The sequence below is a fragment of the Camelus dromedarius genome, chromosome 8, assembly GCF_036321535.1.
Source record: "Camelus dromedarius isolate mCamDro1 chromosome 8, mCamDro1.pat, whole genome shotgun sequence".
Classification (NCBI taxonomy): Eukaryota; Metazoa; Chordata; class Mammalia; order Artiodactyla; family Camelidae; genus Camelus; species Camelus dromedarius.
In genome coordinates this window covers 77,832,105-77,855,792 of record NC_087443.1, presented here as the reverse complement: position 1 = coordinate 77,855,792, position 23,688 = coordinate 77,832,105, and the positions used below count along the sequence as shown (strand labels likewise).

General features: G+C 48.7%; 2 protein-coding genes across 3 annotated transcripts in view; one reads left to right on the top strand and one right to left on the bottom strand.

The window, feature by feature from the left end:
• The window catches only part of DHX32 (DEAH-box helicase 32 (putative)), a 50,162-nt gene extending 37,077 nt beyond the window's left edge, over positions 1-13,085 (top strand). For both annotated transcript variants that reach the window (XM_064488523.1, XM_010993278.3), the window contains 5 exons: positions 7,464-7,655; positions 8,256-8,405; positions 10,076-10,263; positions 11,344-11,525; positions 12,548-13,085. In XM_064488523.1, coding sequence (XP_064344593.1) covers positions 7,464-7,655; positions 8,256-8,405; positions 10,076-10,263; positions 11,344-11,525; positions 12,548-12,719 — 884 coding nt within the window. In that variant the 3' untranslated portion in view covers positions 12,720-13,085. The remainder of the gene's footprint in view (positions 1-7,463; positions 7,656-8,255; positions 8,406-10,075; positions 10,264-11,343; positions 11,526-12,547) is intronic.
• On the bottom strand, positions 12,871-23,465 carry BCCIP (BRCA2 and CDKN1A interacting protein). The gene is made up of 7 exons (XM_010993276.3): positions 23,282-23,465; positions 19,850-19,924; positions 19,062-19,142; positions 17,184-17,273; positions 16,237-16,424; positions 14,580-14,754; positions 12,871-13,319 (listed from the first exon to the last, which is right to left on the bottom strand). The coding sequence occupies exons 1-7, from the start codon at positions 23,426-23,428 to the stop codon at positions 13,149-13,151; spliced, it is 927 nt and encodes a 308-aa protein (XP_010991578.2). The 5' UTR covers positions 23,429-23,465; the 3' UTR covers positions 12,871-13,148.
• Positions 23,466-23,688: the final 223 nt, after the last annotated feature.

The window sequence follows — 23,688 nt, the reverse complement described above, 5'->3', positions numbered from 1 at the left end:
GTTGGGGGTCTCCTCACATCAGAGGTCACTGAGGAAGGCCCTCGTCACCGGAGAGATGCTGGCTTTCTCCTGTCTAATGTCAGACCTTGTCGGGAACTTTGCTGCCCCTGCAGCCGGCTGCTCGGGTGGAAACCACCAGAATGCTGAACAGGAGGCTGAGGAAGCTCTAGGGGAGCGGCTTCTGCGTGGGAGGGGGCCGCCAGAGCCGTGCCCCCTCCTGCTGCCCAGATCCAGCCCTGTTTGCCTCGGCACCTGCTGCTTTGTGCCCTGACCCGCAGCTTAACTTCGCTGAAACTGAGAGGGTATTTGGGGCCCCATAGAAAAGTTTCTGACTTGAAGTGCTGACTGCCCTTCAGTTGATACTCTAGTTTTCGCTTGTGCTTCAGTAAAAACAACTTCCTTCCTTTTTTCCATACTTTAAGGCCCATGGTTAAATTTTTCAGTATGTTTATCAAAGGAGGTGATTGGCAATGTATTAACCTTAGTGTTACGATATCCGTGGCCTTTATCGAATTTGCACAAGAGAGAGCAGTCAGCCAAAAGACCCTCTAAGCAGAGTGTACATAAAATGGAAACGGGACGCCTTCTGCTGTTTTGCAGTGCTATGTCTCAATTCCTGTATTTTTCAGCCATTTTTTCCAGTGGTACCAATAAGATTTATAAGCCCTTGAGAAATACAGGTTGTATTAGAGTTACTCTTTCTCAAATATTTCTTAAGATAACCCATGGGATTCGGAGTAGGTTAAGTAAGAAGAAGGCCCTAAGAATGCTAACCTTTGACATAAAACGGCAGACAAGGAACTAGGCTGTGGAGACGGTTTGTCGTTACACGAAGAGCACAGCCCGAGACGCGGCCCCGCCGGCCCCCAGGAGCCGCACAGGAGGCTCCGGGACCTCAGCATCGCCTGCCGGTTCCCCGTCTGGAGGTCCCGACAGGTAGCTTGTGCCCTTCAGCAGTGCTGAGTCCTTCCCTAGAACCTCAGGGAGTTTTATGTTGAAACTCTCCCAGTAAACACTTTGGAAAATCCATTACTTTTGGGAACCCTTTGGAATCTTACATTTTCAACAGACTTCCCTAAAGAAGCAGTAGAATCTCTAAAAGGAAAAGGACCCCGGTGAGCACTGTCTAAAATGGATCTTCCTCTGTAGCCGTCTGTTCCTGCAGGAAAAGGGTCACGGGCTACTGCTCTGCAGCAGAAGCTCAGAGCATGCAGGGAAAAGAAGCCTCGATCGAATGCACATGTGAAGACATTGGCGTTTGGGTTCCTGGGAGCACATCACCTGGGTAACGGCCAAGCAGTCCCCAGCCTAGTGTCTGCCTCTGCAGATGTCAGCCAACGTGGCCTGGCACAGCGTTTCCCCACCTGAGAAAAGGATCTTTAAGCCCCACCCCTTCCTAACTAGTGGAAGGAGTGAATCTTAGTGATAATTGTGTCTCAAGGTGGCTCTGAGGGAAAAGATGGTCATAGCCTGTGATCTGAGGTTGTAAAACATACTTGGCATACTCAGATTCAGTACATTTTTCTTCTGTAGCAGTTGCTGGAGTGACAGGGGTTGAGGCAAGTGAGAAAGGGGCCAAGCTGGGGACCTGGGGGCGTGGGTGGTCTGGCCGGGACAGGCTGGGAAATGCCGCGGCCGTGTTCCAGTAGCCACGGTCCCTTAACTTGCCAGCAGCGAAGCCACCCTGCTCTTGGCTTTCACTCTGGTTCCTAAGGAAAGGGCATCTAGAAGGCGAGCATCTGTCCCTTGCATCCATTCTCAACGTCTTTCTCCAGTGACCCTGGGGCTTCAGATGGTTTGGCTTCTGTCGTAGACCAGTCACAGCCATCACTCCAGAGGCCATCCCCTGAAGAAACATGTTTCATTTTTGAAAATTGCTCACCTCTGAAGCCCAAGAACCACCATGTCGATTCCCTGAGCATCTTCTTGTTCATGATAGTTATTTGGTGGACTGACTAGTCATGGAGAGAGAAAAAAGCAGGCCTTGTGATGTCAAAGACTTTAAAAAGCAAACAGCAGCCCGCAGCAGAGCAGAAGCCACTTGTCCCTCAGTGCTCGCCCTCGGCATCTCTGCTCACTCCATGAGCCTCAGCCCTAATAACAGGACAAAAGGGTGAGGGTGACAACTTATTTTTGTCTCCCGACAGTAGGCACATAACTGTTTTCTGCTGTGCTTGGGGAAAACATAACTGTGGATTAACTCTGACTTATCATTTTGGAAGGAAAAAAAAGATGATGCTTGCAGCTGCTGCATTGAACGCGGCGTGTAAATGAAATACGCAGATGCAGCAGACCTGCCGCCTCCTCAGGACCCACGAGCCGTGGGAAGTGGATTTGGTGTAACGAGGCTATTCATCGAATTCCCTTGATATAAATCTCTTTAAAAAAAAATCCATTATTTTTTTCTTCCCTGGTGCTGAGGACTAACCTCCATCCTGAGCAATGCAGTCACCGTTGATCTGGTCAGCAAGCTCAGGACCAGCTGACCACTTTGGGGGTCCCACACGCTTCCCCTCTGGGAGGGCAGTGGAGCCTGGACAGAAATTTGGGGACAAACTAGCCGAAATGTACAAGAGCAGATGTCATCTTAGTATCTGGACTCAGCTCATTTTGGTGGCAGCTGACGACTGGCTTTGGAATGATCGGTGAAAAATGAGGTCCAACACAGACTTGCCAGACGTGGCATTTGGGGTAAGACAGAGGCCTCGCAAAGATGGAGAAGGAGGCCAGGACAGAATGAAGTCGGAGCTGCGAAAGGAGGCGGTGAAGATTCTCCAGTGGCTTGATCTGTGGCGACGGGGCAGGCATTTCACAGGGTTCACCAGTCAGTGAGTCGGAACCTTGTGCGGGTCTGTTGACCACACCAGGAGCCAGAGGGGACGTGGGCTGCGGACTTGTCCCCACATCGTGGCCCCTCAGAAGCAGCCTGGCTGCTGAGCCTCGTCTCTCTGTCCGCCGCAGGGAGCCTGCTGCTGGCCACCCCACCAACAGCCCCGAGAGGCCTGGGCTGTTTCTCAGTTAATTAAGGTCACGTGGTTGTCTGTCAAAGGCCGCTCAGCTTTTTGTTACATTCAGACGGTGGAGGAGGGGTGTGAAAAAGAGGCACAAATACGCCAGAACCTCTCAAGAGCCAGTATGAGATCTTGGGAGCGATGGAGGAAGACAGTTTTCAGAATGCAAAGGAAACCTGGGAGAGATTTTTAAAGGCACAGAAAGGAAGCCCTGTCAGCCCGTGACACCCATCAGGCTCTTCCCAGGTCCGGTGACCACGCGATTTATCTGTCAGGCCTGGGTGCTGGAGGGTGAAAGGGGACACTGTTCTTCATTCCGCTGGTGAGGGACAGAAACGGGGCTGCCCTCGGCCTCATCGGAGGGGACTCCGCCAGCCAGCTCGGGCTCGGGGCGGACTGCCCACGCTGCAGCCCCGGCCCTCACAGTCCGTGAGGCGCGGGATCTTCCCTCTCAGTGCCTCGGTGTCTTCATCTGAGCATGAGATGCTCCACGTAATTCCTTCATAGACTTAAGATGAATTCGTAAGCACTCGCGGGCCCTGTGTGACTTGCACATAGTAAACACTAGCTGTCGTCCCCTGGTAGCTCCTGCCTGAGCGCTGGCTGAGACAGGAGGCTCGTCGGCCCCGAGCTGCAGGAGATCCTTCAAAGGGCAGTTTAATGGTGCGGGAAACAGCTACTGATCCCCGGGTCTTGGGAGGCAACACCGGATGACGTGACAGCCACAGCACGTGACAGCCGGGTGGCCGACCTGCAGCCGGGAGACGCGGGTCCAGCGGCGGCTGTGCCGACTGCACGCCGGTTAGAACAGAGACTGCAGGTGGAAAGGGTTCAGGTCCTCATTTTACAGCCGAGGAAACAGACTGCTCAGCACTGCGGCCTTGGCAGGTCACTTACCTCTTCCTCACCTGTAACCTGCCCTCTTGGGTGACGGGGTGACTAAGGTCCAAGTGAGGTTATTTACGCACGGGCGCCCACTGTACCGAGTAGGGCGGGAGCCGGGCACATGCCAGCGTGCCTGAGCGTGTCCTGGTGAAATTAAGTGAAACAGGAGCCTCTCCTCCTCTCCTCTCCAGAGCCAAGCTTACTCTGTAGCATCCACACCGTCACACCAGCACTCTCTGTGGATCCTTCATTTCTCCCCTCTGTGGGCTCCTTACTTCCGTGTGCACAGTGCCCAAGCCCCAGTGCTCAAACCAGTCAAGACCAGGAGCTTCATTTTCTGCCTCCGCCCTCTCAAGCGCTCACTCCGTTTCTCTGCATCCGCCTGCATGTGTGCGTGTGTCTGTTCCGCGTGTGTGTTCTTCTGGACGTGAGCACCACTAATGCGACTCACTGGCACAAGCAGAGGTGCGTTTTGATAAGGAATTGGGGTTTCTTACAAAATTCAGGACGAGAGTGTGGCAGTGCCTCAGGGACACCTAAGAACAGAGGCCTGAGCAGCACTGGGGCCATTTCTCGTCTCTGTGCGTCTCCGCTCGCTCTCCCCTGCTGAGTGCCCGAGTGGGTGTCCCTGTGAGGCAGAGGGGAGCAACCTGATTCCTACTACTTCACGTCTAAGATTTTGGCACCCATTTCAAGGCCTTAGGAATCATGCCATGTGAGGCGGTCATTCTGGAAATGACACAGCTCAGCCTTGGACTCATCTGACCAGTGCTCTTGCTTAGACTCAGCACCGGGTCAGTCCCTTCCTCTGGCTGGTGGACGTAGACCCTCGTTACAGATTGACGACCTCTTCGTCTGTGAGCAGCCTTTCTGCAGACGCCACGGAAGGAAAACGCAGATTCATTGTTGGCGCCTGACATTTGGGGTTCCATGGAAAAAGAGCAGACGGAACCAGAGAGAAGTACTGTGACAGTAGCCCCTCAAGTTACTTTGAGTGATGGCAGTGGGGGAGGCGTGTGACCTCGCAGCGAGCTACCCGACAGGGAGTGCGGCTGCCTTTGGCAGTAAAGCCTGAGAAAAATGTTCGTTCATACTGAAATTGCCTTCAGAATAAAGCAGTGTGATTCTGCGCTGCTGTAAAGGAGCGGCCTCGCACTAAAGCATTTACATTTCATTTGTTTGCATTATTTGCCGTGGATTACACTGAAACAGCACTGCCATAAAGAACCCTCATCTAAACCCTTCTGCTTTTATCTAAGACAATTTTATGGGCCACGCTGGGGAGATGTCTTAAAATGCAGAATGTGTTATTCATAAGTCCTATCCAGTTACTTATTGTTGTTCCTTCACCTGCATAATCTGCATTCGTCATCTTGTTCTTTCTAATATCGTAAGACCCCAAGAACTTCTTCTCTTAGCCTGGCATTAGGACCAAGAGCAGAATCATGAAGTTATTTCTGATAGTAATCCTGTGTGCGGCAGCTCGGCTCCAGGGCATAAAACTGCGGAGCAGGTGCCCTCTGGGGACAGAGGCGGTCTGTGAAGCCAGATGCTTACAGGGACAATTGCCAAGGATCCTATAACTTACAATGCAGCAGCTTCGCTGATTTATTGAAATTGGTTTCTAAGCAGCTTTCAGTAATTAAGTTTGTGCCCCCAGCCCGCTCTCACTCTGTTCAATCCGAGGTGCTTATTTCTCTTGCTGTTTCTTGCACCTTCTCCAGCGGGTCAGCTGTCACTTTTGATTTCATGGCTCACTGATGGAACTCTCGGACGTTTTTTCTAAATAGCCCATCTGTTTACCTCCCGGGACTGTGACTTCTCAAGGTCTCATCCTTGCCAGGGTCTCTAAGAATGAACGAGAAGTCCGCCCGCGCTCCTGCAAGTGCCCAGGAGGGACCAAGGGGTCAGACCCCAGGAACAGAATCCCCTGGAGGCCATGCTCTTCTCAGTTTTAAATCTTGATGAGAGAAATAAAAAACAACAGGGAAGTCAAGCCTCCTTCCTCCCAGGTGGGGGTGAAAGCTGTGTCCTCCAGCGGGTGCCTGGCCTCTGCAGCCTGCCTGCACCCCCAGCCCTGACCCTCGCTTTTCCCAGTAACTGGTCTCAGGCTTGCGGGTCACACGTCGGAGGCGAGATCATGCCTGTGACTTGCTCGGCTCTTCTCCAGCAAGAGGGCTGGAGATGCGGGGAACTGTCGCGCCCCACAGTGGTGGCTCCTCCCAGCATCTCCATGTCTCCTGATTGGAATTGGGGATTTTATCAAATCTGAATTTGTGACTGGCTTTTTAGTTACACAGTTTGCCTGAAATTTTGACAAACAGCTTAGTGGTCAAAGTTTGGTTGGCAAATAAGTAACTGTTTACTGTTTGTTACTTTGAGCTCCCAGATAAACTCAGTTAAACTGCTGCTGAGGTCCCCGCGGTCTTCGTCTCCCACCTGCCGTGCACACGTCGGAAGTGAGACGAATGAAAGCAGCTCAGTGGCTCATCAGTCCTTCAGTTTCGCGGGTAGAACGATACAGCAGCTTTACACTATGTGATTTGCTTCTTTGGGGGGCCTGGTGAAAACCCCAAGTATTCATTTTAATACAACTTTAATTTGCTAGGGCAAGGAGAATACCTCACTTTGAATAAATGGATTTGTCTTTTTAGGTGGATATTAAGCGTATATAATAAATACTACACCATTACTGATGTTATATAAACTTTAAAGGGATGGAGAAAATGAGCTTCTGGTCCTTATTTGCACTGGCAAATAACTCTCTTAGCATCCTTGTCTACTGCTCCTGTCATCTGTGCGTTCTGGGTCGGTTCTGATTGATTTGTTTTTCTCTTTATCATGGGCTTGTATTTTCCTGCTTTTCATGCCTCGTAAGTTTTATTGAATGGTAGACAGTGTAGATTTGTCTGCATTTGTTACTGGATGTCTTGTATTCCTACGAGTGTTCTTGAGCTTTGTCCTGGGATGCAGCATAACTCTTCCAGGTCTTGTTTTAGGGTTAGTTGGCTGGCCCTGGACAGTGCGTATTTGGGGTGTAGTTCTCGTCTGTTTGCCCTGCAGAGCTCCACGCATCCTGAGGTTTTGCAGGCTGGCTGGTGGAAACAGGCATAGCCTAGATCCTGTGTGAGCACCGGGCACTGACCCTCCGTTCCTCTGGATGGTTCTTTCTCTGGCCTGGGGTGGTGTCTCCCATGGGCTCTGCTGACTGGTGGAGGGGACGCTGGTAGGTCTGAGTCCTCTCTCTGTGCAGCTCTCTCCTCTCAGGCACTGCAGCTTGCACGCTCCGGCCGCCTTAGTCTCCCTCGACCCTCGGCACCATCTTCGTAATTCAGGCAGCCTGGCACTCTCCACCTGGGTCCCCCTCCCTCCGCCCAGCCTGGAAGCTCTTCCTAGGGCTCACCTCGTAGGGCCCCCTCTCAAGAATCACTGTCCTCTGTTGCCTGATACCGTCTTGCAAACTATTGCTTCATGTATTTTGTTCACAATTTTGTGTGGGAAAATCCAGTACCTGTTACTCATCTTGGTTGTGTGAGACTTTCTGATTATTAATTTTTTCTTTCCTAGCACCGGAAAGTTTGATGCAGGCTTTAGAAGACTTAGATTATCTGGCAGCGCTGGACAATGATGGAAATCTTTCTGAATTTGGAATCATCATGTCAGAGTTCCCCCTTGACCCACAACTCTCCAAGTCCATCTTAGCGTCCTGCGAGTTCGACTGCGTAGATGAAATGCTGACAATCGCTGCCATGGTAACAGGTATTCCTTCAGGGCTGCTCTTTTGTACCATGAATCTGCAGCAGGTACAGATTTAAATGAGATCCATGTGAAATGATAATGAAATGTTCTAATAGATGAAAAAGGTAGAAAATCAGCATCCAGTGACTTTCTTAATCAGACAGGCGGGAGCCTGCCACGCCTGCTTCTGCCGCAGCAGTCGGTGCACACCGAGACGCTGTCCCTGGAAGTGCTCTTCCCCGAGTGGCTGTGTTTCCTGCCCCCTCATTCATCTTGGTTTGTGTGTTTTCATCGATTCTTTTACTGGCAGAACAAACCACAGGCTGCGCTGCACGAGGACTTGAGTTATCCTGTCCCTGTGCCGGGGCCCCTGAGCACCTGGGGCCCCCTGTCCCGCTTAATACAAGCCCGGTGTCAGCTGCCCTGAGCAGACCTGAGAAAAGCAGACCAGCACGAGGAGGAGCGCAGAGCGACAGCTCACGCCGAGCCCCTCTGCTTTCTGAGGGAATGAGGGTGACGTAGTGTTTACAGAGTGAGACGGGAGGCCTGCGCGCAGTGAGCCGCCCTCTGCCTGCTGTTGTTATTATTATTGCTGACCTTGTGACCTTCTGCGTCTTGAAGCTCCTGACTGCTTTTCGCATTTGCCTCGTGGAGCGGAGGAGGCTGCCTTGACTTGCTGGAAGACGTTTTTACACCCTGAAGGAGATCACTTCACGCTCATCAACATTTACAAGGCCTACCAAGACACAGCTCTGAGTTCCACCAGTGACCGTAAGTTCATGCTTGTCATGCCCAGAAATGACCTCCTAATTCCACCCTTGCTTCCCCAAATAAGGCTGAGTGGTTATTCAGCAGACACCCTTTTCCCCAAGCCCCACTGGTCACTTGAACCCCGTGTGCCCACAGATTTCCCCCGAGCGGCAGAAACTCAGGCCTCCTGTCCCCGGAGCCGTGGCACCCACAGGGGCGGGCCTGCACCCACAGACGCCAGCCCCCGGCCCGGCCAGCCTTCAGGGCGAGCTTGCCTGGGACACGAAATGGTAGACAGACCAACCTGCACGGTCCAGCTCCGGCCCTCCCAGGTCCAAGGGACTCTGAGCGCCCCCCCAGGCAAGAGCTGTGCCGCATGCGGTAGTAACATGGCTTGCTCACTACTAGATGGGGAGAGGGTATGGAGCGTTCAGAACAAGACAAATAACCCAAAAAACCCAGCTCCAGGTAATGGTAAAGAATAGGCTGATGAGCTGAGGGCGGCTGGAAAGAATCTGGAATCTGACCGGCGCCTGGCAGAGGAGGGGACGTCCAGAAAAGTAGAAAGGCGTGTGGAACAGCTGAGGTGGGGTCGCGGGTGTGTCTCACTTCGGGGGGTCTACTCCTGTTCCCAAGATAAGGGAACTGAAAAAACTGTCAAACGCCTGTGCTGGACGCTGAAGACAGGAAGAGAGCCTGCCTGCAAGGAGGATTATTCTCACCTTGGTTCTTCTTTTTTACCTCCTTTGCTCAAGTAGATGGTGTGAAAAATATTTAAAGTGAAGTGAAAAATATGACAGCAGTTTGAATGGCAGTATTGTATAGACCAAGGAGTTAGTTTTTCAAGGCTGAAAAGAAAAAGTTCTCAGTTGAGCCAGAAAGTACACGAGGAGTTTGGTGGCATCTTTGGTGCACAGGCAGGACGGCCGACACCGTTTGACCAAGTGCCTGCTCTTGTGGCTCTAGGTGGGTCTGAGGGAGTAGACAGGGCAGGGTCAACAAAGGTCCTCAGCCCACGATGCTGAGGTCACGTGCGCTCCTGGGTCAAGGCAAAACTCTGGTTCCATCTTAAGTAATTTCAGATGGCAACAAAGAGTAAACTTCAAACTGATCCAGGGGACTGAATTTCAATATAAAATTTGCAGCTGTGGTAGGTAAGCTTAACTGTAACATGATGAACTCCCAAAGGACCCTAGTAGTAATCCTTTCTTATAATTAAATAGTATGTGAGATAATTTCATGGGTCAGAGGTGTTTGTACTGTAAGCTTCTCCCTCCTAGTTTGATGAAATGTTGTGGCCATGCACATCCTCACTTAGACACACTGGACAGAATGTTGCTCTGAAGACAGTCTCCTCTGCCTCTTACGAGCCAGATTAAGGGTGATATACTTTTGGTCAGTGCTGGGAACATGCACCTTCCACAGTTGTGGGACCATGGAACCCCCCCACAGCCCCTATGGGGTAGGTGCTGCCAGCCAGCATCCTCTGCCTTCCTGGCGGGGCCACGGACAGTTGGTCCCGCCACCACCGGAGGCCCTTGTCCTCGCTGCCTCCCCACCACTCACTCAGGTGACCCCTTTTTTAGGAGAGGAAAGCACAGGGGACGTAGAGATACAGTGTCCTCCTGACCTGGGTTCTTTCAGCTTATGACAGATCGTCTCTCAATGGCCTCTCGTTCTTTCCTGCCTAGACTGTGTTGAAAAGTGGTGTCACGATCACTTCCTCAACTGTTCTGCACTCAGGACGGCAGATGTCATCCGAGCTGAGCTCTTGGAAATTATCAAGCGAATAGAGCTTCCCTATGCAGAACCTGCTTTTGGCTCAAAGGAAAACACTCTGAACATAAGGAAAGCTCTTCTGTCTGGTTATTTTATGCAGGTAAGAATGGATAAGGCCACTTTGGTATGGTCTTGACAAAATTTCACATATTCAGGACATCCTGTCAGAAATACCTCACTTAGGATGATTATTTTATTGTTAACTTTAAAATAAAATTTAAAAAACCCTTACATGTTGTTAAAGATTTAATATTTAAGTATACTTCCCCTCAAGAGAGTGGAGAGCTAAGCCAGAATATGTGAACTTTGTCCAAAAGGAGAAAAGATCTTTAACTGGGGGGAAACTTATTAAAACTCTCTTTCTGGCTGAACGTCCGGCACAGTCCCTCGTGTCACCGGGCTGTGAACGAGCTCACGTTAAAGGCCGTGTCCCACTTGTTTCTTCCCCAGAGCGAAGGCTGACTAACGTAGCTCCTCTAAACCGAGCACGTTACAGAAACAGGTGTGCTCGTCACGTCTTGGTAAGAGAAATACTGTGGTATTTCCACATAAATTCTCAAGCAGTCTTACTGGGGAAAAGCAGTGTCTTGGCATGGATTTCCTCACCTGTAAGGGGAAAGTAAGGCCCTGCGTCACAGGGTTACCGTGAGGGCTAAGTGAGCTAATAAAACATCAGGAGTGAAGCATTTGGCAGTTGAGTGCACGGCCCACGGTGCGGCAGGGAGCACGCTGGCCTGACTTCTTGACCAGAACAGTAACCTGTGCTGAGGCTGCTAAACTTACATGCCGCGCCGTTGTGGCATCTGCCCCAGAACTGCTGAGGTTAGTCACCATCATCATCACTGTCCTGAGGGGCAGGCACGTTCAGTGGTTAGAGCACGTGCTTAGCACGCACCACGTCCTGGGTTCAACCCCAGCACCTCCCTCCATTAAAATAACTGAATAAACCTAGTTACCTTCCCCCCCCGAAACAAAAAAACAAAAACATCATCACTATCTCCAGGTTCTGGGCAAAACATGTTTACGTCTTATTTTCTTTATCTGAAAACAGGAATCATGAGTGGCAAATTTAGTTGTAACTATCCTGTATGACGTCCTTGGGAACTTTTTAAACAGAATGTACTTGTGTATTGATCTCCGTATTAATGCAAAATCTCCCTTCTTAAACCCCGCCTCGTAGATCGCGCGGGACGTCGACGGCTCAGGCAACTACCTGATGCTGACGCACAAGCAGGTCGCGCAGCTGCACCCCCGCTGCTGCTACGCTGTGGCCCGGAAGGTGCCCGAGTGGGTTCTCTTCCACAAGTTCAGCGTGTCTGACAACAACTACATCCGCATCGCCTCCGAGGTCTCTCCAGAGCTGTAAGCTGAATGGAGAAAAAGGGGGTTCCTTTTGAATTCATCTTTGAAGAGCAAGGGACACACTTTCAGTTATAAGCAGCGTATACCGCTACGCACCTGAATTAATGCTGAGGACCTGCTGAAGGCAGGGCTCTGTAGACGCTAAGAGATGCTCCTGCCTCCAAGGCTGCTGCCTCCAGGGAGCACAGTGTAGAAACAGGAAACACAGCTCAATGCACCTTAGGGGGATCAAAATGCCTCAGAGGAACAGGGCCAGCAGGCGCAGGCCTTGAGGAGGAATGAGCTTAGCCGTCTCAGAACACAGAGCCTCCGAGACTGCAGGGGGTGGGAAGGGGAGGTTGAAGGCAGGCAGGTACCAGGGGTGTAGGGCCCATAAAGGCCACATAAAGAGTTTGGAGTTGGTCCTAAGTGCAGTACAGAGCAACTGGAGCGTTTTAAGCAAGGGTAACCTCTTCTCCATACATTTTAAAGATCACTCTGGCTGCTAAGTGAGAGGGCCGTAGCGGCGGCAGAGAACGGACACCAGCCTCTCAGAGGCTGTTGCAGATGCCGGCCCCATCCTGAAGGTACCACTGCCACTGGGGCAGTGTGATGTTCTAGGCCGGAGCCAAGAGTAACTGTAGGTGTGCCAGCTTCAGCAGCTGGATGTGGTGTCGTATTAGTTAGTAAGAGAAAGACGCAAAGATACTCGCTCTCTTGCATACCCAAGGTTCTCCCAAGCATCTGATCTGATCCTTCGCAAACTGCGATGGGCCTTAGGGAGAAGTACCAGTTTCCCTGGTGGTCAGAGCGGTGGGTATCACTTCCGCTGTGTGGCTTAACACTAGAGAACCCGGCTTATCCTAGAAATGCAATTGGACTGGTTCCATGAAAACCACAGAGTATTTATTCTACAAAGGCAGTTAAGACACTGAGAAGTTCAAATTAATCACAAATTCTACCAGTAGGTTCTCCAGGGCTGGGATGTGCCCAGTCATGTTTGGTATCTCTCACCAAAAAAAAAAATTTCTTGTTTTAAACAGATTTATGCAACTGGCACCACAATACTATTTCAGTAATCTGCCTCCTAGTGAAAGTAAGGACATCCTACAGCAAGTAATGGATCATCTTTCACCCATTTCAACAATGAAAAAGGAACAGACAGTGTGTGAAAAGTGCCCTGAAACTACTGAGCAAAGATGCACTGTGCAGTGACTCTGCAGAAGCTTCTACACAAAACCTGATGTGCAATAAAACCCCCAGAGGGAGCCTGACGGCGGCCCACCGGCGTGACGCGCAGACACCCGACGGGATGGAGGGCGCCATACCCCACACGAGGTGGTCTTGAAAAATAACACTTTGTATATTATTTAAAAATTAAAAATAGAAATTTTTATTGAGTTCTTTAAATTACTACTCCATGTTTTTCTTCTTATTGGAAAAGTTTTTAATCAACCATTCTTAATTTGACCAAAATTTTAAAAAACAAAGATATTTTGTAAATGTGTCACGGACACGGTGACAGAACCCTGCTTTTTGTAGAGGACCTTAATCTGAATAAATCCATGAGTTTTTCAGTAAGTCTCCACTGAGTCTTCTGGTCATTTTACCAAAACAAGCCCACCACTGTCCATGGGAAATGGGTTAGACAGATAGATGTTCTTTCAGTTTATCCATGATTTCATTCATTTTGTCACCCGGAATTAGCATCACAGTTCTCAAGGGCTTCATCGGTACATCATCAAAAGACCATCTGCCTCCCAGACACGTGTCGCTCTCCTCCTGGACTGAGTAGTTGAACTTCAGGATTGCCTTCTAAACCAAAAAACCATAAATTTAAAATTCAGACAATCTAAAAGCAAAACTAATTTAATCAAGAACAAAAAATACCATGTTTGGCATGTATAGGAAGAGTGACAGCTAAAGGAAGTAAAACATAGAATCAAATAAGCTTTACATGGACAGGCAGGCAGAAGTTACAGAACACTCCCCAACACAACACTAAGGCAACTATACTTCAACTAGAAATAAATACAATAAAATAAATGTGTTGCCTACTTTAAAAAAAATAACCACTCACCAAATAGATTTTTAACCTACAAGAGGGGTATGGAATGAGTTGTCCCATTTCTAAGAGGTTTGCAAGCAGCTAAGTAACAGTAACACCACTGCCCACTTTTACACTGTTTATAATTCTAATTTCACTCATTCATAATCTCATCTGATTCTCAAAATAATCTTGTGATACACAAGTGAAGTTAAGACTCACAGCATCTGACAATAAGAAGAATCATCTTTAAATGCTGATCTTACCCACTGTCCCAGCTGCTTCCTTGGCATAAAGCTATTGACAGGTAAACGTGCATGACCAGGCCGTCTTAAAACACCCACAATACGTCCCTGAAATGATCTACCTGAAGTGCTGAGGCATACTTTTTTTTTAATTTCCAAATATTTACTTCCTGGAAATCAAGGTCAGAGCTGAAACTAGGATGCTTTAGTCTTTAGTGGAAGCCTTAAAAGTAATGAGTGAGATCATCCAATTCAGGAAAACACATCCTTCCTCAGAGATTTCTGTAACACGTTTGAGAGGAAGGCCGCATAAGAAAGTATATTCTCTGGCATTTGGGTGTCCATTCACGGCACAAGCTTTTATAGAAAGTGCTAGAAATCCCACCAGTGGGATGACATCCAGGACTCGGCACAGAGCAGCATGTGAGTCAGCACTGGGAGGGCAGGGTCCAGCCCATCTTCCACACCAACCAGACGATGGCCCTCATCTCCCTCAGACTCAGTGTCCCCATCTGCAAACCCAGGCTAGTGTCCACCTCCCAGTGTGGCCTGAAAGTTACACATCCTATGGTGAGCACGTGCTTGACGCCTGACTGCTGTCGGCGTGCTCGGCGATGACCTCCCCACCCTCGGTGTGACTTGCTCTTAGCTGCGGCAGACACAGGTTTAGAAACACAACGGCCACACCTGAAGGACTTTGACATGAAGTGGGAGAGTAATAAATCCTGATTATCATCAAGAAAATGACATCTACACAAGCAGATGAAAACAGGAGAGTCTTACCTCGTAGAAAAACTCCTCCTCCGCATTTGCAAACATTAACTCAGCTTTCTTTTGGTTGCTCCATTTCTTTTTGGAATTGCTTTTTCCTGCTTCCACAAACGTCTTGCTGATCAGAAGGTAGAAGCAACACCTCCCACATGGCTTGTTGGTTTTGTGCGCCTCTGCTAATTCTTTCCTACAAGGAGACACACGAGGTTTGCCTGCTGGGTCAGGAGAGATCCACCGACAATCCAGAGAACAGAGAAAACCAGTGAGGCCTCTTCACTGGGCTCTGCTGTGACACAGGCTAACAGAGAGATGTTAGATGGAAAGCAGTGAGTTTTCTCTACGTGGCCAGCTGCACTTTGTAGATTATGGCAGTGCTTTTTAAAACTAACAGTCTGACGACGCTCTGCGATTATGCTCTGAGTTGTGGATACACAGCCCCCAACAGATGAATGTCAAGTTCACGCAACATCGCTGCTCTGCCTACGCTGAGGTTAAAAGTACATGAGAAGCTGGATTTTCTAAAACATTTACTGACCTGAAACACACAAAGGCACGTGGCCAGAACCAGTTCCATTAGAACATGTGACTACTGGGTCTCCAGTGAGCAGCGTCTGGGACTCCTTTCTGACCTACTGCACGAACGGCACAGCAAAACAGGCCCTCAACTTGACCACAGTCCGTAAGACAGCAAGGAAGCCTTAACTTTTTTCTTCCTTTAAATTAGACATAACCCTGTGCATCGAGCTAAATAAAAATGTAAAGAAGCTCAGAATAAACCACTTCAGCTTCCTTTAATGGAGCATCAGGAGAGAGCAGATCACCCTCCTCTGAAACCAAATGAGCACGAGCTCCAGCCGACCAGGAAGACGGCAAAGCAAAACACAACACACTTATGGCGCCAGATGGACAATCTGACCAGCAGCAGAGGGGTAGGTGGGGGAGACAGAGAAAGAACAAACCTAAAAAGCAATGAATCTATAAAGAAAAGATGGGAAACCTAAAGGTTTTCAGACCAGTTACATTCACACCAACTAGTTCAAGGAAAACCCCAGGCGCCGCGACCTCTGAGAGGCGCGACCCTGTGAAGCCCGGGGGCCTGCTGGCGACGTCGGCCTCCTCTACCTCAACCTCAAAGCACAGGCAATACCAATTCTTAGCTCTTCGTGCACTCCAGAGTATTTCTGTAGCTTGAAACTCCTGCATTAAAAAACCAAACAACAACAAACCCTGAGAAGCCAGAGACGCAGTGTCAGGACCATGGTTGCATCAGTCATAAATGTCCCAACAGAATGTAGGAGTGTTACTGTTTTTGTAATTATTGTTGTAGTTATTCAACATTTTATTCATGTTACAGAAATCTATCTGTGTAGAGGGTGAAAAACTTTGGTCATATGGGAATAAAAAGTCTAAATGAAACATCTATTTTTACACCATTTAAATCTTTAAGATTATTAAGACTACCATCATAGTGGTCCTAGTAATTAAAACACTTTAAAAGCCAATGACTGCTAATGCATGCCTCTCACAGGCTGTTCTTCCATTCTCACTACACTGTTCGTTAAACCAAGAGCAGAACCCTTTCTATACCAACAAACTCCATTTCAATCACGTTTCTGAATCCACCTGGGGAAAGAACTACTGTTCAAGGGCACTTTCCGAAGTCTCTTACTGAAGCTGCTGGTGCATGGGCAGGGCAACCTGCGGAGGGACGTTAATGAACCGCTCGCTTAGCAGGAAGCCCACAGGTTTGGTGGTGTCATTGAGAAGCTTGCCCAGCTGTTCAACCAAGCTCTTTTCACAGTTCTTCTCACAGAGGCGGAGAATCAACTCTTTAACTTGTTCAGCACATGGGGTACCCTAGAAACAAAGAGAAGGCTCGCTTTTTATTACAGGCTGTCACTTACAGGAGAAAACCCGAAGGTGAGAGCTATCACTGTTTATCTTAACAGGTAAGGGGAGTTTTTTGCCATGACCTTTAAAACCTATGTCTTCAGGGTTGACTGCTTAAGTATTTTTGCAAAAGTAACTCTGCCTGGTGTTTACCAGCCCATAATCAGTGGTACAAGGTTACTCTAACACTCAGACACACTGGATGGAAATTGTAGTTCATCTCATAAAGACAAAAATTACTGCAAAGTTCACTTAAAAATTAAGATAAAGTGTAGCCTGCATCTTATTCTAAGGAGGGTAAGCAACTGGTTCTTACTTTTTACGAGAACTGATCAATGATTCAATAAAAAGAAATGAATGAGCACACAAACAAATGTGCACCTCAACTTCAGGGAGCAATGAAGACTCAGAATCAAAGAAGAGAGCTGCAGAGGGGGCACAACAGCCCCCGGGTCAGCACCACATCAGACACAGCTCCTGGAAGGTCAGCGGTGATTCTTTACACCACAGGCAGTAAATGACTTTAGCTGGGTGCAGATTAGTCAGAAAAAAAAAACCCTTCATACTGAAAAGAGGATCACAGTAAGATTTCACAAGAGCACATGTCCTTGTGGTTAATATCACTGTCTGATTTTTAAGGGCAGTTTCATCATGCATTTCATAAAATTAATTCTTTAGGTTTGAGCCTAAGGAATAACCATTCCAATGCCACCCAGTGAAACCAACCTTTCTTTCAGTTAAATTCAAAAGACTTATGAAGCCAAAAATCTCATCTTCATCCACATCATCATCGCTGTCTTCGGAAACATCCGTTTGCTATATTTTAAGAAGAAAAAAAAAGTTGTATTTGGTTGGGAAGAAGTGTAACACCAAGTCTTGGTATCTGGGCCTCATTTATCTTTTCACTTTTCCAACACAAACCTTAGAAAGGCATCGCAGACTAACACTGTGTGGTCATGCTCATGTCACTTTACCTCCTTTGATTCTGTCCTTTCTACACTCTGGATGATCTCTTTCTGCTGTAAACTTCTTTTTACTTAGATTCTTAAGACATTTTTCTCAAAGTACTATAAATCCAGAACAGGTAAAATCTCATGAAATAAAGCATTTGAGTCTATGTCCTAAGTGACTTGGCTGGAGCCAGCCATGCTTGTTTCTCTGTGGGCCCCCACCACCTAGAATCCACGCCTCCAGAGCCCTGGCCACGCAGGACCCCCAATGAGGGTGAACGGTGCTGGTGTGCCTCTCATCCTACCACATGGGCAGGAGAGAAGAAACAGGGGGCAAGAAAGGAAACGAGGAATTGCAGTGACTGCTTCTCATCGGTACCCACCCGGCCTCAAGACACTGATGAGCCAGGGCTCACATCTGTTACAGAGCACGTGCCACGTGCCAACACTGTTCAAAGCACTTTACGCTCGGCAACTCATCTCGTTCACCTACTGCTCTACAAAGTAGGTATCAGGACCACCCTCAGCATCAGAGACGCACATGGAGGCACATTAAGGCCATGGTGGCAGACTGTATCTTCCGCAGATGGCCTCATCGATATATCTCCTATCCCACATTCTCTTCTAACAAAGTGACCTGGACACTCCTCCCACTGAGAGGGGTGGCGTCTATGCGCCCTCCCCGTTAACCTGCATAGACCTTCGTGTCTGCTGATCAAGTGAATGGTGGGAATGACACTGTACCACAAGATGTCTTTCGGGTAGAGAGGCCCACGCCAGGGAGGGACTGAGGCCTGGGCCCACAGTCCCAGCCACCTCTCAATGGAGAGCCGGCACTAACCTGCCCTGCATGGGAGTGAGCCGTTTGGCCAGAAAATCCTCCAGGCCCGCAATGAGCCTCCCTGGCTAACGTGACCTGGAGCAAGTAAGAGCTGTCCTCACTGAGCTGTGACCACGCTGGAGAGTCACGAGCCAAACAGATGACCGCTGCTGTTCTAAGACCGAGACGCAGGCAGCCGCAAGGAACGGAAAAAGCCAGTGGAGGATAAGTGGCTGAGGCAGGATTCACCCCAGTCCTGCCCCCTCCTCCTCCAAAGGCCACCCCCCCTGCTCTGGGTGACGCCACTCAAGGCTTTCTCTTCTCCCTCTCCTGTCACTCCTGAGTACCCCCGGCAGGCTCTGCTGCTTGCCTCACTCATCCAAGCAAGGCTGGTCCCCAGCGTCTGTCCCCGCCCTCCCTGGGAATCTCAACGCCCCAGTCTCCAGCTGCTGCTCAGTATCTCACCTGCACATGTCACAGGAAGATCAAATCCAAAATGTTCCCCTCCCAACCTCATCATCCTGCACGTTTGCTGTCTTGGTTCTCCAGCAGACACGTGAGAGTCACTGTGACTCCTTTTCCCCCAACTCTCAGACCCAATCGCCCATTAAGCCCCACCATGTCTCATCTCCCACACGTCCTGGGGACCAGCCCACTTCTCTCCCCACCTAGCACGACTACCCGGATGACTGCATTAATAACGCTGACCTGCTGCAATGGCCTCCTAACCAGCAATACTTTCCAAGTTGAATTTCTGGCCTGCTTGCTATAAATCAGGCAGAACTTAGGATAAAAAACTAATTTAATCAGAACAAACACAACTGTCCTGCTTACCTTAATCACACTCCCAATGTGGTTCTGCTGAATTAGGAGATCTGTTAGTTCTGCAGTGTTCACGGGAGCTTTCAGGAAAAGCTAAGAGGAGAAAAAAAATTATTTTAAATTAAAACTAAAGCATGATTTCTAATGAAAGTTCTAATTTCCATATTCAAATAATAATGAAATTTCAATGATTTGACCAGAAAGGTGACTCAGAAAAGCAATCCCAAGAGGAAAGAAAAAGCCCAGGAGAGTCAAAGAAGTAAAGGCACTGAAATTTGAGAAAAGGCAGTGGGAGGTCATACAGGAGGTGCTGGGGAGGAGGATGGACAAAAGGCCAAAGAATGTGGTGACCAGGAAACCGGAGGCTGGAAAGAAGGGCAGAGAACCAAAGCCCCCCTGTACAGCATAAAGGAACAAGCAGAAGCCGCAGGCACAGATTCTGGGCACCAGACGGTGCAGTCAGAGACAGGCTGTGATGTGACAGTCCCTCTACCCCACCAGGTCTGGGTATGAGTTAGAGAAAAACAGAAGAGTAGCTCTAGTAATTAAAAGATGAAAGGGAGGGTATGAGAGAACACAGAATACTTAAATGTCAGTCAGAGGAAGAGGTCTAGGAGCAGAGGCACAAACAGGGGAGTCTCCCAGGAAAAGGAGAGAACCCATTCCTCCTTCCAGGCAAGATGGAGAGGGTAGAAATGGGAGCTCTAAAACAGAAAAAATGAAATTTGACAGAACTTATGTCGAACAGCCTGGAAGTTCTCAGAAGAGCAAATTCATGTGTAATGAGTCAAAGACAATACCTGCTGCAGCAGTTTCTTAATCCCGTCGTAGTCATTATCTGAGATGGAATGAGCTTCAAACTCAATATTCACTTCCTGTAAATGACACACAAAACAGGTCATCAGATGTAACTCACCAAGATAGTCAGGCATTATCTTCCATTTGCAGATTTTTCCTTTCCCTCTACCTCCATTCTTTCTGGCTCTATAGCTACAGAACAGGCCAGAAAAAGGACAAGAAGAAGAAAGTGTTATCTAAAGAACTGTAACTGTCTAGGATTCAAAATAAGTTAACAAAGCCAAGACCGCCATCTGCACAGATAACAAAGCACCTTCACACCATCTCCTCTTTGACCCAAAAGCCTGAGAACAAAACACTCAGACTGACCTAGTTTTCATGTTGAGAAAGTCTGTTCTGGATAAAGCAAAGGAGAAATTGTTATTTACCTGACTGCAGTAAGAGTCAGCAAAGAACAAAATAACTTGAAAAGTCCCTGGCACGGCCGAGAGCTCGATTCAGCCCCTGGATATGAGGCTTCATTCACTGGGCCAGCACTCCCTCCGTACAAGCACTGTGCCAGGCACTCGAGGTGAAAAGGGGAGCAAAGCAGGCATGAATGATGATGCCCTTAGGTGGGAATACCGACATTAAGGAAATAAATATTCATGGAAATAAAGTTACAACTATACATGGTAACAAACACAGGTGAATGGTGCTGTAACAGCCTAAAAAAATAGGAGGTCGGAAATTCGGGAAATGCTTCCCTTAGAGAAGCAGCACTTGAGCTGGGAACTGAGGACTAGTAAAGAGAGTTCCTGGCACAGGGAGCAGCACGTACCAAGGCCCTGAGGCAGGAGGAAATGTGGTGAGTACAAGTAACTCAAAGGAGGTGCGTGCTGCAGGGCGCCCTGATCTATCTCTGTAAAGCAACAATAACAGACCCTAAGATGCAAGGCCACTGAAATACCCCGTAAGAAAATGAAAGGGTCACTTCATGCCAAAAACAAACCCCTAAATGCTTTTAAGTGTTAAATCAGCTCAGTCCTTGAGGATCCTAAATCACACCTTGATAAGCGACACCGAACTTGGTTGAGATACTGTATTTACACAGACTTCAAGTTCTGCAGGTTCTGGGACCTGCATCTTAGCTGAAGGAGGCCACAGAGGAAAACCAGACCTACTTGTGCCTTACCATCCTGGCAGTGCATATATTTAAGCCCTCTCTTGGCTATTAAACTTGCCAGGGCCTGGATATCAAAGACAGCTTACAGACTCAAATCCTGACTGTCTTAAGGAGGCTCAGCCAGATTGTGTGAGCAGCAAAACCTGGGGGGTAGAGAGTAGGGTGGGGTGTTCCAAACAAAACCAAGTAACACTTTGTCACTATTCAGGTCTTGAAGTATTTCTTAAAAATAAAGAAATTCTGTAAATAAAGCTCTCCTAGTCTCTCTTTCTTGCCTAGATAGAAGCCTCAGACCTCTGTCCCAGGTCCCACAGCACCACCATTGCAGTAGACACCGAATGGAATATCTGCTCAGTACCCCCTTCCCTGGGGATGGGCTCCCCACCTATGTGGTTTCAGGGAGAAAGCCTTCTCTGTGGAACAGCTCTGCCACTCACCCCCAGGTGATTACAAATCAACACCAAGTACACTTAGCCCCTAGCCTGCTTGCTGGTGGCATTTTTTCAATTATCTGCTATGTGGAGGAGAAACAGAAAGAAAACCAGCTCTTTTAAATCTCAGCCCTAATCCTGCATCCACACTTCTCCAACTCCATGTTTACCACTGACTTGATTCCCCCATCACTGTCCCTTGCTTATTCTGATCCTGCCATATTAGCTGTCTTTCTATCCAATAACCATGAGGACTTTGGATTTTCTTATAAATGAAATGCAAAGCCACTGGAGTGCTCAGAGCAGGGAAGTAAGAACAGACCTACATTTTTAAATGATCTCTCTGCTGCAGGTGGAATAGAGATTGTAGGGGAACAAGAATGGAAAAAGGCATGCCAGATGAACGTTACTCCAGAAGTCCAGCCAAGAGATGGTAGAAGTGTGGACTAATGATTTTTGCAGAATCACTGATGTCACTGAAAAAAATGCACAACCTAAAAGTTGAGAATTATGTTTTATTCAGCGGACATTCTGAGGACTTCAAGCCTAGGAGGCAGCCTCTCAGATCACTCTGAGAGAATGCTCTGAAGAGGTAAAGGAGGAGCCAGGATATACAGGAGTTTTTGCAACAAAGATCAGGTAGCCAGAACATCAAAAGATTACTGTAAATGAAAGAAACCCAGACACCTCAAGGTAGGCAATTTAGCACTTTTCTATGTATGGAAAGATGCAAGAGTCTGGGCTCATTGAAATCATTCCTTTGATGTGCACCTTAATCATCTTAATCAGTGTCCTGTTCTTTTCCCATCCAGAGTCTCCTCAGCATGCACTGCTGGGGGTGGCTGCAGTGGCTGAGGGCTTTGCAGCCAGCAACACATTTGTCTCCATCCAGAGTTCCCGCAGGGCTCAACATCAGGGCGGCTGCATCGTGATGGTTTGATGGCCACAACATCTTTTGTTTACTAATACGGCAGGCAATATTCTTCATTCACACTGACGAGGAATGTCTGGATACTGAAGGTAAAGCTAACAGGATTTACTGACGTGGGATGAGGAAAGGGAAGGAATTAAATTAAACTTTCAGGTTTTGGATTTGAGCAGCTGGTGAATTGGGGGACCATATACAGAAATGACAAAGATTAGGAGCAGGGGAATTAGTGACAAATTCTGCTTTGGACGTGCTAAGTTTAGGATACCTGTGAGACAGTCTTTGGTGTTAGAGAGCATTCAGTCCTAAATATTCATTCAACAAATATTAAGTACCCATAGTGCCAGGCTCTACGGTAGGAACTACTCTGAAGAAAAGAATCCAGTTCTATGAAAAAAATATTACCAGAACTTGGTTTGAGGGGCAGAAAGGACAGCTCCGTTGAGATCTGAACAAGGAAGGGGAAACACCGCAGGGAAGCAGCGCGGAGAAACAGGAGGCTTGCCTCGGAGAAAACGGACAGAAGGCCGCCGTCAGAGAAGGAGGCACCACGAACCAGGAGTGGCTGCCGAGGTGCGCGGCGGATGAACTCGGCAGGCCCTTACCGGCCTCGAAGGATTTGGGACTTTAGCCTGAGAACTAAAGGAAGCCACTGGGGAAGGTGGTGAGGAAGAGGACCGGGCCCACCAGGCCGGGGTAGGACTTTTGCAAATAACTTCTCTGGCTGCAGTGCGGAAAAGACCGAAATAGAACCTCAAGTGAGACCCTTTTCTCATCTCCGGTTTCCACTTCAGGACCCCCAGGCACGGGGAAGGCCGCACTCCAAGCAGCTCACACATTCACATGGCTCTGGGTGCCAGAAAGTTTTTTCCCAGCTACAAACCAAACCAGGGTCGCCTGGGCGTCTCACCTCGTTGACGATCTCGTCGTCTTCATCCTCTTCTTCGTCACTGTCTTCATCGTCTTCGTCCTCATCCTCGACTTCATCATCCTCTTCCTCGTCGTGCGTAGCCTGAACGCCCGCACCCACGGCGCGCCGCTTAGGCCTGGACGCCATGTTGCCGGCCTCAGTGCGCCTGCGCAACTTCCACGCTCCGCCCCTTCGGGCCCACCCATACAAGCCGAGGGGGTGGGAGATCACAACGAACCTCGGCCATCGGTCGGAGTCGACACTGCCCCTGGTGGATTCCATCCCCGTGATATCTCAGAGCCAAGTGCAATTTGAAGTTCCACCTTGGCCTTTCATAACTCCTTCCATCTTCCCTCACTCCTTTCCAACGCTCCCTCTCCCCTTCGCGTTGTGGTTCGACCCATCTC

Excerpts from the sequence above, each read along its gene's own strand:
- BCCIP (XM_010993276.3), bottom strand. The coding sequence starts at position 23,428 with ATGGCGTCCAGGCCTAAGCGGCGCGCCGTGGGTGCGGGCGTTCAGGCT. Across the intron at positions 19,143-19,849 it reads TTAAGAAACTGCTGCAGCAG|CTTTTCCTGAAAGCTCCCGT; the intron begins GTATTGTCTTTG and ends TTCTCCTCTTAG. Across the intron at positions 14,755-16,236 it reads CCCATGCACCAGCAGCTTCA|GAAAGAATTAGCAGAGGCGC; the intron begins GTAAGAGACTTC and ends GTCTCCTTGTAG.